The 17,464-nt window shown below is 41.7% G+C and overlaps 1 protein-coding gene across 1 annotated transcript in view; it reads left to right on the top strand.

Annotated features, from left to right (window-relative positions):
* LARGE1 (LARGE xylosyl- and glucuronyltransferase 1) overlaps positions 1–17,464 on the top strand; it is a 305,669-nt gene that overhangs the window by 269,160 nt on the left and 19,045 nt on the right. The window contains exons 11-12 of the mRNA XM_083700252.1: positions 6,722–6,885; positions 14,208–14,486. Coding sequence (XP_083556378.1) covers positions 6,722–6,885; positions 14,208–14,486 — 443 coding nt within the window. The remainder of the gene's footprint in view (positions 1–6,721; positions 6,886–14,207; positions 14,487–17,464) is intronic.

Genomic DNA, 17,464 nt, shown 5'->3' with positions numbered 1-17,464 from the left:
AACTTTAGAATGTACTGTAGGGATGCTCAGAGCAGAGACTGAACTAAAAGCACAGCAGCTGAGGGCAGGAAACAGCAGGAAAATTAAAAGCTGCTGAAACCACTCCGATTATAAATTCAGACCAGCTAACTGCTGTGCCTGGGAGCACATGATCAACAAGACGAAAAATACTGTTGCAATTAGTCTCTGCACACCAGTGGAATAGCATTGCCTATCTAGAGCCTGTTTTGGAATGCAGAACATTTTAACAGCTCCTCCATAGAAGTTCCTGGACAATTCCTTCGGAATAATGCAGCCCAAATGGAGACTTGCTTTTAAAGCTAAGGTTGTATATGCACTTCTAAATTGCTCAACTTGATTCAAAGGTTTGTTTGCTTTCAGCAAGCTGAGGTTTTTTAAAAAAATAAAAAACACAGCATAGAACCACATAAGTTAAATTGATATAAGCAGACAACCGACACTACTATTTGTATATGGGCACACATACAAAAAAGTCCCCTTTCCCCTCTGTGGGAGAGGATAGCCACAGAAGAGCCACAGCAAGTATGTATTTTGGCTAGCCATAGGGGGGGAAAACAGTGAAAGCTGTAAAGGCAAAGCACGGCATGCTTGCTGTGTGAGAGAGAAAGTTTATAACCATGCAGAACAGGGAACACAGAGTTCTGTGGCTATCAGAGCAATCCAAGCCCTGTTGTTTGAGGTGGGGGGTTGGATTGGGCAGAGGTGTTTCCCTACACAGCTGTGCTAGCTAATCCAGCCTCCATCCAGTCACTGCCAACTGAGTGGCCAAAGGGACACTCCATCAGTACAGCACTTCCCTTCCCAGTGGGTAAAAAATGCCACCAGCCAGATTCTCACTGGAAGTGGAAGAGCTTGGAACAGGCCGTTATGGGGATGTTGAGTTGGAGGGACAAAAATAGCCTAGATCCCAAACCAGTTCCACTGATGTGACAAGATGCCACCAGGCCTGATATGAGCCCAATCACTGCACCACTTCTAGGCTGGTGCAGCAATCTTCATGCCACCCACTTTCTACCCCAACAGCTGTAGCTCAGTGGTAGAGTACCTGCCTTGCATGCAGAATGTCCTGAGTTCAATCATCAGCTTCTCCGTGTAGGGTAGGAGAGACTCTTGTTTGAAACCCTGGAGAGACACTGCCAATTCGTGTTGACAATACTGACCTAGATGGACCAGTGATCTGACACAGTTCTGGGCAGCTTCCTGTGTTCTTCACCCTGCATAGCAGGGGCTGTGGATGCAGTGGTTTGAACGGTACTGGAAGTTGGGAAGGAGACAGAAGTGTTGACTAGAGAGCAGGGTTCCTGTGCTTGTAAATTGTTGGGAAGAGATAATTTCGGATGATGCACTTGTCCTGCCTCAGTGTTTTGGGGGAGAGAAATACCAGACCTGTCAACAGCCCCTCTTCTGTGCAGTTACTGAAGATTCAGAAAGGTTCAGAAACCTCGTCCTCCCTGGTATTTCACCATAAGCTGTAAAACTAAGACCGCCTACTGGCATTAATAATAATCCTCCTTTCAAAAGAGGGAGCCATGTTAATTAGAGCAGTAAGAGCAGCTCTGCAAGTGCAAGACCTTAAACTGGTTTAGAAGGAGATTTGTGCTCGTTGCTGTTATGAGATGTTGGGGGAGAGTTTTAAGCTTTTCTTCCCCTAATTAAAAAAATCCATTTGCAAAAGAAGTTGGAAGTTACTGTGCACTGAAAGATAACTGTATCCATCAAGGACAGCCTTTAATCTCACAATTAGGTCCATGCGGACAAGCAAGCCAGCTCAAGACATTTTGCTGCCTGAGGCAGAGCAGCAGATAGCTTTTTCCTCCCGTGTCAGGGTGCACAGTTCCCAAAGCTGGTCAAGTTATTTTGGCACCTGAGGCACAAAATCCCACAAGCACCTTTCTCCCTTCCCAGCAGTACAAATGCAGTACAGTAATAAGTTAAATAACCATCAGTTTGCTGCCCTTTCATGTCACCTAAAACTAGCTGCCTAAGGCAGCTGCCTCCTTCAGCCTAATAGTAGGGCCCACTCTGTACAAGACCCCCAGGCTATAAATATTTCTTTGAGGAGTTGTTGTTTTCAGCTTTAGTAGCTAATTAACGTACTGAGAATTCTAAAACAGAAGGTTGGCCATGGTAGGCTTAGCTTGTCCTTTGACTTGGGCATGTCTAGTGCAAATTTCTCCTCCTCCTCCTTTGAATAGGAGAAAGCTGTGTTGTGTTATAATCTGCATTTGAAAGACCACCTCAGTTTGTGGCATGGTGCACAAGGATCTGCTGTCTGGAGGTAGAAGACCCAAAGTCCCCTTGAATATTCAGAATTAGCTGTGCAATCGTTTGGCCCATTTTCCCTTATGGCTTGTATAAATATTAATATATCATGAAGCTGCTTGGAGAACTTTGAAAGGCTAGAAACTGGCTATAGAAGAACAAATGTAGCAGGCGACTACCAGTCAAAAGGTGAACATATGCAATTTGTCACATCAGCTTTCAGTTGGTTGCATGTACAGCAAACCAGCCCTCATGCAGTAGAATTTGTTTCACGGACTATCGTGTCTTCTTCTTTAAGGTTTTTTGTGATAGACAGCAAGGAGCAGCTAATCAACTGTCTAGGTAGATGGATTCTGTCTGTCTAAGCCACAGACAGGGAGTCACCCTCCACCACTGATGTTGTTAGGTTACAGTTTCTAATGTCTCTGTTCATTGACCAAGCTGGCTGGGATTCACAAAAATGCAGTCCAACAACACCTGTTGTTGTTTAGTCGTTTAGTCATGTCCGACTCTTCGTGACCCCATGGACCAAAGCACGCCAGGCCCTCCTGTCTTCCACTGCCTCCCGCAGTTTGGCCAGACTCATGTTTGTAGCTTCGAGAACACCGTCCAACCATCTCGTCCTCTGTCGTCCCGAGATGGTTGGACGACACCTAGAAGTCCACAAATTCCCCAACCCTAGTCTAGGTCCATCTCAAAAGCAGTTTCCTCTGATCTGAAGGTGAGACGCATGCCCCAGTTCACTGTCCAAATAACTAAGTTAGAAAATATCCTTTATCTCCTCTTATTTTCTTTTTGAGCTGGTAGAAATCTGTATCTCTTTGGTAGTTTTTTGTTTTGTATTTCTTACACCTTCTACATTATTTTATTCAAAAACTAATGAAAGTAGTTGCTACCTGTATCTGTGAAACCATTCTCGGGGGGAGGGGGATTCTTGAAGGAGGATTGCAAGGGCTTTTAAAATTATTCCAGCTTAATATGTACAATCAGGAAGAAACTGACTACTTGGACAGCTGCACGGTCCCCTTTATCTAAAGCTTGTTCTTATACAGTGGTACCTCGGGTTACATATGCTTCAGGTTACATACGCTTCAGGTTACAGACTCCGCTAACCCAGAAATAGTACCTCGGGTTAAGATCTTTGCTTCAGGATGAGAACAGAAATCGTGCTCTGTCGGCACGGCAGCAGCAGGAGGCCCCATTAGCTAAAGTGGTGCTTCAGGTTAGGAACAGTTCAGGTTAAGGACCTCCGGAACGAATTAAGTAATTAACCTGAGGTACTACTGTAAATCAAAATCTTCTTACACTTCTTTATATCATGAACAGAAGTTACGAAGATGTTTGCCTAAACACAGCATTTAAAGGGCAAGTCAAATGCATAGGTTGGAACCTGCATTTCATTATAAATTTGGGTATATAACTAATATGTGTATAATTTGGCAAATTTGTTCATGTCCTGCCAGTTTTCTGGTCATGCATTGTAATTTAATAACACTGTAGACACATTGAGGATACAGACTAATTGCATGCATCTTTCACATAGATTAGGCTATAATTATTCAAAATATGAGTTGCATTAATTCTTGCTCTTTGGCATAATTTAAAGAGAATACAAGGATCCTCTTCAGCAGAGTGAGCAGAAGCAGCATCTGAGGCGTTAGGCCTTGAGTCGAAAAAGTTGCTGAGGTATTTGGAAGTTAAATGTGCTGAAGCCTAAGATACCAAGGAGGCACACAAACACAGACATCTTAACTTTTATCAAACTTTATGATTTCTTGCTTATCTCTAGATCATTGAGAAACTGACTAGCATATTTGAAATTAGTAATACTCTGGTCAAAATGTATTGGCTTGTCATAAATTGTGTTCCGGAAACTTAAATGTGAAGCATGCCAATTAAAACTTTTGCAGACTTGGGTAGTATAGGGCTGGCTGGCAAGAGAGACAATGCAGGGCCGGCAGATGCGGCAACGACACACAGGCTTTCACTACACGTTGTTAATTACATTCCTTCTCCTGGATTTCATATGTGATGCCCTGATAATATTTGAGGATATGTGCTCCTTAAATGAGAAGTTCTCATTGAAAGACAGCACAAACTTTATGGTCAAGCTTAAACACTAATGAAGGGTTTCTGTTGGACAAAAATACATTTCTGGGCCACCATCTGCAGATCAAAGTGGGGGGTCATATATACAGAATCTGGCCAGCTTTGTATTGGAATTGTCCCTAAGAGACAATTCCCCCCTCTTTTTTTGCACCTGGGCTCCTTTGAGAGGAAGGGCAGGATATAAATTTAATTAATTAATTAATTAATTAATTAATATAATGTAACATTTCCACTGTGGAAAGATGTTACATAAATATTAAACTTGCATTTGGTCCCCTTCTGGCTTCATCCCACCCCCGGTTAAAATACTAGGGCATAAAATGTGATATTTCTTTATTCCATTCCTCAGCAGTAGTCAGAGACATAATTTAATCCATAGTGCTATTCCGTAGCTCATAATTAAGTTGTTATATCCTTTTATCTTAGAAGCCTGAAGTAATCTGATAATCACTCAGTGACTACCTAGATAATGGCTACTTTGCAATTACCAACTTATAGCTTGGCTATTTGTGAAATTAAAAAAAGAAGATACTATGATATCTCGAAGGAGTGGTATGGTACAGCTCTTCTAACCATTTCTACTTAGGCTGATGAATAGAACTGATAAGGGGAGAATGCTAATGTCTTTCCATGGAAGGAAATTAAGATGTTTCATCTAGTCATTTCTGGCTTTATTTAAAATGTTATTTGTGCTTAGGGGGAATGAAATGAACGAGGGTGTGATGAACTGAGGTTTTCGGTGGTGAATGAAATGTAAGATGATGGAGAATTTGTGCCCACAGTGGTGACTAGAGTAGGGCAGAGGAAGAGAGGAAGAGACACATGGCGACAAGGATTGGATAAAATCAGTCATCACTTTATAGACTACAGCTTTCATAATATCTGGGCATGGCCAATGGTGTAGTGGGTGGGGATGTGTGTGCAACTCAAAGACTTTTTTTAAAGGAAGATAAGGATGCATCTCTGGCCATCACTTGATCATTTGATGACTGGAGAGAGGACAGTAATCCCCCTGCTCGGCTGATCCACAGCTGAGAATGGGAAGAGGGGGTCTGTGCTGAATGTGTCTGTTGGTGGGTATGTCCTCTGTTCGTGCATGAGAAGGTGTGAGGTGACCACACCCACCACTGGCACGGGGCCCTTGGAAGGTTGGCCAAGAGCAAATGCAACCCCCAAACTATAATCAATTCTTCTTCTGTTTTGTTTGGTGAGCCATTTAGTCATGCATGAATTTTGATGGCTCTTCAAAAGAAAACATATCTGCAGGAGTAGGAACCCTTGATGTGTTTTTTCCAGAATGCCAATGGCATAGCTTTCAAGTACAGTGGTACCTCAGGTTACAGATGCTTCAGGTTACAGATGCTTCAGGTTACAGACGCTTCAGGTTACAGACTCCGCTAACCCAGAAATAGTACCTTGGGTTAAGAACTTTGCTTCAGGATGAGAACAGAAATTGCTTAGCTAAAGTGGTACCTCAGGTTAAGAACAGTTTCAGGTTAAGAACGGACCTCCAGAATGAATTAAGTTCTTAACCTGAGGTACCACTGACAGAAACTGGAGTATTTGGTACACTGCCTAAAAGTAAGTCTTGCTATATCACTGCTGCAACAAGGCTGGATCCAGAACGGCATATACAGAGACAGAGGCAGAATTTTGCCAGCACACATGTCTTCAGAAAGTTCATAGAAAGTAGTTCATAGAAGTTCATAGAAAGTTCATAGAAATACATGTTGATATACATGCATTCCCCTTCCAGAGGTTAATCTTTAGCTTCTCTCAAAAACCTTAGATGAGTTGTTGTTGTTGTTGTTGTTGTTGTTGTTGTTGTTGTTGTTTTTCCCCTATCCTGGCTAGTTTCCACTGACACACCCAGTGCTTCTGGAAGGGCTTTACTTTGCATGCAGATAGTTCCAGGTTCAATCCCTGGCATCTCCAGGTAGGGCTGGGAATGTTTCCTGTTTGAAAACCTGGAGAGTCACTACCCATGTGAACTACTGAATTAGCTGGACCAATAATCTGATTCAGTATAAGGCAACTTCCCATGTTCCTTTAAAAAGGTTTATTTGTGCTGATGGCCACTATAAAAATATACTTGGTTAATGAGTTCTGTAAGTTAATTATGCATTGTGTGAAGTAGGCCTTCTATTTCTTTTAGGGTCTGTAAATGAGATGACTTTGGGGTCTGCGAGAAAGTTCATACATGCAATGAATGAAAGTGACAAGATGCTAGTGAGGTACCTAATCTTAACAAATGACTACCCTTCACTAAAAGAGATTTAGTAATATATATGCTTGTGGTTTCCCCTCCACCACCCTACCCCCACTGCAGCTCCAGAAACAGCTGTCTGAGTTGGATGAAGATGACCTGTGCTATGAGTTTAGACGGGAGCGTTTCACTGTCCATCGCACCCACTTGTATTTTTTACACTACGAGTATGAGTCTGCTCCAGACAACACTGATGTAACGCTGGTGGCTCAACTCTCAATGGACAGGTAAGAAATGCCATTTTATTATCCCACCAAGAACTCTGGAAAATGCAATTAGCACCAGCTAATGAGTTCAAGAAAATTTCACAAGGTCTTATGTCAGTGGGGAAAAGAACATTTGGGATTCACTGACAGTAAATGAGTGCCATTTTCTTTTCTTCTTGTGGAAAGCACCAACAGTTGTTTTGTACAGAAAGAGGGACATGATGAGTCAGAGACTTCAGTGCTCAGGTGCAGGGTAGGAAGTTACAACCCTGGAAATGGCCTGATCTACCCTATTGGTAGTTAACTGATCATCATCATCAGTTCCCCATGTTCAAAGTGCTATGCAGGACAGGCAACATAAGCACAGCAATTCATACTTATGGTACATGACAATGCTGTATAACAATGTCAATCCAGCCATTATAGTTCATTTAAAATACATCAAAAGTGTAAATGAGCGTAAAAAAACATGTGGTGAGTCAGGAAAGGAAAGAACCTAGATAATGTTGATTGTTGACTCAAGCAGAGGGTTTTTGTTAGTTCTCCCATACCTTCTGTACCATATGACATACTTGCTTTGCTGGGGATTTTACAAAATAGGTTCTTTGTTCTACAGCATATGTAGACCTCTCCATTTGGTCCATAAGGGTGTTTAGGCCAAGCCATGCCCACCCTGCTGCCATTTATGATGTTAGGAGCGGGATAGTCAAAGGTGAGTCTTGGATTAAAGGGGTTTTGATGCTTGCCAAGCCTCTTGAGTCGTGCTTCTCAGGGGAGTAGTTCTTCTCAAGGAAAGATGCACACTTGTACTGCAGGGGTGGAGGTGGAAATCAAGTTCTGGCCCACTAGCTAGATCCTCTTCCATGCTCCTGTCCTAGAGCTACTGCTGTCCTTGATAGCCCATGCTTTCTCTGTCTTGCTTTTGCGTTGGGCACACTCGTAATTTTCTTTGAGCAGAAGCTGTATTGAGCTGGCAATTTTTATCCTGTCAAATTTGGTTTTTAAGCAACTGCATCCCGAGAGCCTGGATAAACCCGGAATGTGCATTCACAGAGATTTCGAGCAGCCTGTAAAATGTGCATCACTTCTGTTCAGAAACCAAGAGCATCTCATCTGAAATGCAACATCAGAATCCCCACATCCCAATACCTGAGGCCCTCCTTCCTCCCTGCTTTTGGTAGAGTTAGTTCTAGGTAGGAAGGAAGAGGCCCGTCTTCAAAAGAAGCAAGCAGCCAGCGCTGCATTAGGCAGAGCACATACCTAGCAGAACATGAGGCATGTGTAACACCTCTGTCCCTCTAGTTGACTACACAGAAAGGTCAGTGTTCCTCCACAGGGAGACCCTAGGAACTTAGGCTGACTAAATACATGCTGATTTGCTGTAGAAATGAGCATAAGCCCACAAAAACCACTGCACTGTTTGGCTGCTAGCTTATGCATCTAGCACATTCAGTCATCATTCACCACGTTCACCATCGCCTGTTCTATTGATTTTTAATTTGGAAAACATTTCTTGGGGTGGTGGGGTTTGGGGCTTTCGTGCGGGCCTGTTGAGTTAAACAAAGACGAAGAAAAGAATCTCACACAAATCCTGTGTGAATGCCACAGTGAATTAGAGAAGGAAATGAGGCTGTGTATGTTTTCCCTCCAGGATTTTAATTCAAAGGAGCGAACTGCAGCTCAGCACTGTTTTGCTGGCAACAATGCAGCAGTTGAGCATCTGTTTCGCTTTTTTGGATCCATTCAGGGAACACGCTGTATTGATAGACAGGGATGCCCATCTTTATTCAGAAAGGAGAAAGCAATTGGCCTGACATGAGAAAAAAATAATCTTTCCACGCACTGTTAGTAAGTTGTTGTTATTCATTGATTCGGGTTGGAGATTCTCTCTTTCAGCTAAAATCAATAAATAATATCCCTACCAAAGAAGCTTTTAGCCATTTTATTTCCTCTTGCACCTTTCAGTTGTTTTTCACTATCTTTTTTAAACTGTTTTTCTTTATTACATTCCTCCCACAACACTTGTATTGTGTGTTATTGTCATTGGCAAGGAGAGGTGCAAATACTAGTAATAGATGAGGCTATAGCATTTGTTCTTTCAGTGAATGCTGTGAAGAGAGTGGGCTAGATGCTTTGAAATGTCTCTCCTCACCACCATCCGTAGCAGAGCTATTTTGCAGTGCTCGTGCAGCACGATCCTTGGGAGTGTTGCTGCTCCCTGGTCAGTTGATGACGCTGTGCTGGCCTCATCTAGAGGGCAAATCAGCAACATGCTAGGCCTATGGGGGCAATGCTTTGGGGTGCAGACCTGAGAGAAGACTTTCTCATTTTTCTAATCCTAAATTCAGTTTTCCACACTTCTGCAACTATTTGTGATTTTTAAAAAAACAACCTCATGTAAATTATCAGCATTTAAGTGTGAATTTTTCCTAAAATACATGCCTGTATGCAGTTTTACGAAGTAATGCTTCTTAATATGATGCATTTTTGTATCTTATTTTCACTGATATATACATTTTCATGCACATTTTACTCTAGTATATGCACTTCTGTACACATTGTTTGACTGGAGGACTGCATTGAAACATTTGGGTAGGTGTGAGCTTTGAAGGATGGACTGTGCTGTGGTTCCCAGATGGTTTCAAAAAATGCAGATTTGGTAGATTCACCTATAAAGGCATGTTTAACCTACCCATTCCCGCGAGACACCATTGCTGCAAAATACCATCCCTAGAAGCAGCCATACCGTACCGCTGATCAGCTGTTGTGGAGGAGACAGAGTGTCATCTTGAACTCTTGCAGTCCGCAACAAATCTCTATGGCCCTCTCCACAAGCCCAGAGATGGTGGTTGCTGAATGATAGCATTTGGAGGACCAACAATCTGCCTAGGCATTGAATCGCCAAGCAGGCCAACAAAATACTAGCCAGGTAGTAATCCTATATCCTTCCACTCCCACAGGTAAACTTTTGCAGTATGTCAGACACCCTGAAAGGGCCCTGCTAGACTTTTCCATGACCACACTGAAGCAATTGGGAGCTTTATCTGAAATCAGTTCCATCCATCTGTGCTGATTGTCTGCTTTTTGTTGCATAATAGGGAAGAGAAATCCACTGTGCTTTTTACTGTATATTTTTTAACAGCATCATATGTTTTATTTATGATTCCTATCATGGGCTAGCTAAAGCTTTGCACATACATTTGGGGGTGTTTTTGTTTGTATCGATCCCTATTTCTAATTTAAGTGTGTGTCACACCCAATAATAACCATCATTTCAATAATAGATTAAAAAAAAGAGAAAATAATGATTCAGGTATACACTAGCAAACGTAATCTCTGGTATCTAGGGAAGCAAAGCTTCTTGGATGTCATCAGGATCATTCAGAACTGCAGGGAAAAGCTATTAATGTTGAAATCAGAATTTATATTTGCCGGTTTGAACATGTTATTTCTTTCTGCTGCACAGCTTAGGAAAGATGGCGGGGGAAGAAAACAATTATTATTATTTTTGATTACTGTAATGAAGAGAGAAAGATCCTTTTGCCTCATATAAACATTAATAGGGGGGTTATAGTAGTAGGGATTTGAAAAATGCAGAAGAAAATCTAACTGCCATGTCTTGATATTTTAGGGGGATTGGGATTTGATTTTTGAGTGGTTTCTCTGCTTTCTCTTTAGATTAATAAAATAAGAGGTTTGGTTTAGCAAACACTTGTTCACATCCTTATGGCTGCTCTAGTTATTCTTGCTACAGAGGATAAGGACTATAACTAGGCAAGATTTAATTCAGCGATATACATGGAAAATGTTATGTTGTAGATTTAGGGGGGACCCCCCCCCCAAAAAAACCCTGAAATTTAATAATTGGTAGGATTTTGATTATTTGAAGGGAAGATTGCAGGCTAAACTTCCTATCCAAGCCAGGGCCTCACTTGGGATAGAGGCATTAACATGACAAAAGGTGTTGATGGCCCATCAAAGGGAATTCTTGGACCTGGACAGGGGTTGCCATGGTGATGGGGTATTTGAGGTATCAGGAAAAGAGAGTCTTTAGAGCAAGGTGTGCTGGGAAGAAGGAGGGAGAGAAAAGACTGGGATCCATCTTGGGCAGGCTGGTTGAAGGCTGGCTAGGAGAGATGTCTTTGACTCCAGGGCTGAACTGCTGCAAGTCCCTCCTGAAATGACCTTGCTAAAAGATCTGAAATCTCTCCATGCAGACTGAAGGTGTAAATAAGTGAATAAATCATATTTCTTAAAGCTATGGTAGTCTCTACCGTGTCTCAATTCTCCAAAGCAACACATACCCTGGGTGAGTGCCTGGAACCCCCTGGTATCTTACTACAAAAGAAAGTGTACCACCCAACTTCTGTAACAGCTAATGGCTTTACATTTGTTTTTCATTTTAATCTAAAACACCATTCAGCTACACATACAGAAGAACTTCCTTATGTGATAGAAGACTTCTGCATCCCACCACACTCTGCCCCTTTGGAGTGTGTTTATTTAGGATTCACACATGTAATCAGTGGCTAGTTTTCCTGAACATTTACCAAAGAGGGGAAAAATAGCGGAGCCTCAAGTCACCCTTGAGAGCAGCCTGCCAACAAGTTCAGTTGCCACAAATGCCATTCCCCAAACTTTTCACCTTCAGCTTGGCAACTGGAAGACCACAGGGATTTCCAGAGCTGAGATTAGGTTCACTGGTGGCCACTTACTGACCCCTGGGTGAAGAATAATTAATTTGCCTCAATCCATTCCAATGTTCACTTGCACTTTTGTCTGGTATTTTCCATTCTGCTGCAATTGTTTTAATTTTGCACAAGTGGTTCTTCTGTTTTGTCATCAGCTGATGCATAAATAGCCTTTTATTATACATATGTCATACAGTATGATAGACACACATATCTCAGCAATGTCTACAGATCAGTTATCTTATGTGTGTTCCATTTCAATGTGGACTTGTGGCACTGTAAAAACAAAGTGGGTCTATGACTGAAATCCTAACCATGCAATCCTAACCATGTCTACTCAAAAGCAATCCCCATTGAATTCAATGAGGCTTACTCCAAGGCAAATGGAGTAGCATTGCAGCCTGTCTCCCTATCTTGATTCCATAGTTCAATATAAACTTGTCACCCTGCACTGTTTTCCTCACTCCGACATCTGGGAGAGACAATTTAGCACCCTGTTGATATTTTGCTCTTTCTGTTCTAGATTGTATGGATTCCTGTTGACATATTAAATGTTTTACAGGCACTCCTCTTCACTCAGTGCAATGCCACTTAATTACACATAGATCATTTAATTGCAACATTTTATTTCATAAATACATATTTTATACAGAAAATGTTTGCATGCATTTATCTGCTAAAACATAAAACTCAATTTATGTTTTAAATGTTTATACTAAACATGATTTTGTGTTTGACAGCTTGAAATCTGTTTTTGTGCCATGTAGAAAAGAACAATAATGATGATGTGTTCCTTTGGTTTTTAAATCCACAGTACAAAGGGGATTGAATAGGTCTGTATAGGCTGCCACTAGCAAATAACTAGAAGTTATAAGTCTAAGTCAACAACTTCAGTGGGGGGATGAAATTTGTCTGTGGCTGGGGCAAGGACACTTAATATTTTAAAACAAAGATTTAGGGGATAGATGGAGGGTGCAAAATGAGCAGTAAAATCCAGTTGGTTCCCCCCTACTTTGACAAAGAGACTTTAATCGAGGAACACAGATGAAGTGTACAGAAAGCAAAAGAGATCATGTCTTCCCATATTAAAAGAGCCATAATGCATTCAATTTTTAAAAAATTCACAGTAAGAAGCGGATTTTAGTCCATGTTGACTGTCTCTAGCAACAAACAACTTATATACAGTCAAAAAACAACACTGCTAAAAAAAAATTGCTGAGGCACCTGTCAGGACAGCAGCAATTATACATCAATGAATATGTAAATAGTGTCTATTGCAAAGCAATTTATGCATCTATTTATGTATAATGTGAATATGTTAAAAAGAACTGAGGCAAGCATCATTCATAGGAAGAATCTGTGCCATGATGGGGGTCAAATGGGCAGGTGGAAAGAAATCCACTTGAAAGTCTAGTCTTGATTTCAAAAGATTCTTCCTACATCTCTACCCCAGCACATGCACATGATTTCAAAAAACAGAAAGGCTTAATCTGCATTAACATCAGCAGCTAAGTACTTCAGTTCTATGCAGCCACATCAGTGTGGTTCTAGTTGCTATTGAACAATGCTGGGTTAAAAAAACACAGATGTTTTAAGGTTATCTGGGATTTTAAAAATTTTGTTTTTATTGTATGTTGTCTACAGTTGGAAAGGTAGTTCAAAATTCTATATTATCATTATTATCACTGCAACTACTTTGCAAACTCCACAAAGAAGCAAGAGCACCAAGGGGTGTTATTTGGAAAGAGCACTCTACCACTTTTTGGGCAGATGTTGTTACACTCTACCACAATCCCCACTGTGACTTTTCAAAGCATTAAAGAGCAACCAAGCCATCTGCATTCAACAGCAAAGTGTGGCTGACCAAATAAAAACTCAACAACACTATGGACACATCCAACTGTAGTTCACGGAGCTAAATAAGTGATAAACTGCGGAAATGAATGTTGAAACAGAAATTCAATATAAATTCAACTCCTTGTGAATTTACCACTTAATAACAACCAATAAATGTCCTAAGTAAATATTAGTAAACCTGAGTAGGGCTCCCTGAAGTACTGCAGCTTCCCACAGCTAGGAAAACATATATATATATATAAAAGCAGCATAGTTTACATTTCTTTCCTTAGCAGAAAATACAACAGCAATGAATGAAGCAATACAATGTAGTGGTAGGCACTTACTCTTGAGTATACCATTGCCTTCCCCAACCTGGATTGTTGAGGATTATAACTTCTGTCAGCTAATCAGCACAGTACTAGGTTGGGGAAGATGTAACAAACAATTACCTATTTTATTACTTAAATGGTTTCATTCTTTCAAAATATTGAAGGTGATTTTTGCCTCTCCAATGATTCCAAAGGCCCTCATCTGCTGCATCTCCCCCTTCCTTGTTCTCTGTGATGGGACAAAATCTTTAAAATTAATGTTTCTTTTATTCTAGAGAAGATGTAAAATGTACCAATTTTTAGTTAGTCTTTGAAGCTCCCATTTCGGAGATGGATCTCCAAGTGATCTTTCGACTTCAAAGTATCAACATACATATGTGGAAATATTTGCATGGAGGTTACCCAGTACAAGAGTTTAAACAGAAAAGGGGAACATCCGGGTGGTAAAAAATTCTCTGTTCTAACCCTTCCTTTCTTCTCTTAGACTCCAGATGCTTGAAGCTATCTGCAAACACTGGGAAGGACCAATCAGCTTGGCACTCTACCTTTCTGATGCAGAGGCACAGCAGTTTCTGCGCTACGCTCAAGGCTCTGAGGTCCTCATGAGCCGTCACAACGTTGGGTACCACATAGTGTACAAGGAGGGCCAATTTTATCCGGTGAACCTCCTACGGAATGTGGCAATGAAACATATCAGCACGCCATACATGTTCCTGTCAGACATTGACTTCTTGCCTATGTATGGACTCTACGAGTACCTCAGGTAAGCACATGAATTTTTCTGGCAGGGTCACAAGAGTCAAGCCATTGGTCCATCTAACTCAGTATTTTCTACAGTGACTGGAAGCAGCTCTCCAGGCTTTCAGAAAGCGAGTCTCTCTTGGCCCTACATTTTGTTTCATTTATTACTTATTTTTTATTAAATCTGCTGCCCTTCATCCGTAAATCTCAGGATTCACAACATAAAATTACAATATAAAAAAACACAAGATACGTAAGAAAACTAAGAAAAAGAAACCAAACCAATAATCTCCCCCTTCCGCAACACAATCAGCTAATGGCCTAGTTAAAAAGGAACATCTTTGTCTGGCGATTAAAAATGTATAATGAAGGTGCCAGCTGAACCTCCCTGAGGAGAGCAGTCCATAAACAGGGAGCTACTGCAGTAAAGGTCCGTTCTCATGTTGATACTCTCCACAGAGGCGGAGATAGTTGCTCCAGCACCCAAAGCGGCACACATGCTGTGCACCCAGTGGTGGGGGCAGGGTGAGCGTCCCAGGGGGTGAGATGCCCATGGGGGGTGGAGCAAGCTGCCCATGGGGAGTGTAGCGAGTTGCCCATGTTGGGCTGCTTCCTGGGCGAGGGGATAGAGGGAGCCGAGCTGCTTTGCCAGCAGCCTTCCTCCCTTCCCTCTTCCTTTTGACAGCTATGGGGAGGCTCCCCCTCCCAGAAGCAGCCTGGGAGCAGGGGGCAATGGGATGTCGCCCACCCCCAACTCCCAAGCCTCTCCCGAGCTGTCGAAATGAAGGGAGAAGGGGGGAAGGCCGCCAGCAAGGCGTCGCAGCTCTGCCCCTTCCTCCGACGGCTCAGGGTAGGCTTGGGAGTAGCAGGCGGGCAGCACGCCAAATGTCACACACACACCCCAGTGATGACACCTGGGGTGGACCGTCCCCCCTTCCTCCATCCCTGACTCTCCAAACATCTCGCGGAAGAGGCACACAAAGAAGGGCCTCAGAGAATGCTCTCAGGGTAGGTTCATATGGAGAGAGGTGGTCCTTGAGGTATTGCGGTCCTGAGCCGTTTAAGGCTTTATAGGTCAAAAACAGCACTTAGAATTGGACCTGGAAACTAATTGGCAGCCAGTGCAGTCAGACCAGGATCAGTGCAATATGCTCAAACTGTCTTAAGCAATCTGCTCGCCAAATTCTATACTAGCTGAAGTTTCTTAACCTTCAGAGGCAGCCCTATGTGTAACACATTGCAGTCATCTAACCTAGAGGTTACCAGAGCATAGACAACATAAGTTAGTCTATCCCTGTCCAGATAGGGGTGCAGCTGGGCTACCAGCCAAAGCTGATGGAAGGCAATCTGTGCTACTGAGGATTTATTTATTCATTCATTCATTCATTCATTCATTCATTCATTCATTCATTCATTCATAATGGGCACTTCCATAAAATATGTAGAAGTTGCTTGCAGCATACAAAATATAATAAAATCAGTTGATAAATTTCCATAAAGCATAATTAAATTACCTTGTGTCCCACCCATCCTGCAGCCACCAGGAAACAGGAATATTATAGAATACTCAATGCTCCATCACACAGAACAGTTCGTGATAGTAGAAATGGTCAAACTTAAATATTACAAAACATGAAATTGTGTTCAAAATTTTGAATTTAGATAATATACTCCAAAGGGAGATTGTGAAAGTCTCTACCATGAGGCACTTTTAAACATAAAAATGCTCAAAAGCTATACTAAATGTACAATCACATCCTGAAATGGCATGGAAATGGACAGAGTGGCCCACAGGTCTCTCCCATCTCTGATATGTATTCTTCTAGGATGTCTTTAACAAGAGGGGATGTGAAAAATGTTATTGAAGTTGTTATCTCCCTGACATACTGTTAACCCAGCACTGTACCTTGAAAATGGAGCTGTGATCCAAGCAGGTTAGATAAGTGATTGAAAGATAAGATCTTGTCAAAGCAGAATAATTACTACACTGAACTTTGGAGGTGGGGGGAGTGACTTCAGTGTGTACGGTAGTATAGCAATAAATATGAACAATTTAGGTTTCGTGGTCTTCAGACCTCTGCTCTATTTACATGGCTTCTCTTAATGAAGATTCCCCCCACCCTTTACCTTCTTCCAATACATGGAACAAGGAGGACACCATGTGGTCAGAAAAAGGATCCAATATCCTTGATTTTCATGAGCTGCTTCTTTTAGAAAGGGATGTTGTTGTTTTTACCCAACTATCACCAAACCCATTTTTACTCTTATCACATCTTCTTTTTCTGCCCATATCCATTTTAATACATGTGATAGATTATCCTGATAGATACTTTCCATTCCTTATTTGCTGCCTGCAGTTTAGCTGAAAGTTTTATGAACCACTTCACTTTCTCCAGTTTTGGATTCCATGTTCCAGACCACCTTGGCCAAGGACAATGTGTGCATTCTCAAACTCAGCTGAGCAGAATCTACAGTCCTTGCAACAGGCCCTGCTCAGGAACTGTTGCAAATGCTTAGAGCCAGCAATTTCTGCATATTTGTGTGCAAGCACACACATGTTTATGTTGGCTCTGGAAAGTGAGAGGTGAGCTGTGTTTTGTGCCTTGCAAAGTTTTAGAAAAGTCTTCCAGTTCAAAGTGTTGAACAGGCAAACCAACTTATTGATTAGAAAATAGATACTGAATAGAAAAACCATCTAATTTTAGGAGTCCACGCTTCACTTTCATCCTTTAAAGTCGCATCTTGAAATGTAGTTATTACATGTCAATTTGTGACATTGCCCTCTCTTTTGCTCCATTGCTTATGCCCTAAAATAGAAGGATTCCCTTCCCCTGATAGATGACATACCACTGGTGAAACAGTTCTGAGGGGATAATATAAAATATATATTTGATGAGTTATTCTTGAACAATTAAGTTACACTTTGGGTCTCCTGCACCCCTCTGTCCACTGCAGGTGTGAGGAGGAAATTGGAAGCTCCTGCTTTCATTTTTAACTGAA

The sequence above is a fragment of the Podarcis gaigeae genome (assembly GCF_964106915.1).
Source record: "Podarcis gaigeae genome assembly, chromosome: 10".
Lineage (NCBI taxonomy): Eukaryota > Metazoa > Chordata > Lepidosauria > Squamata > Lacertidae > Podarcis > Podarcis gaigeae.
This window is presented reverse-complemented; position numbering and strand designations above follow the sequence as displayed.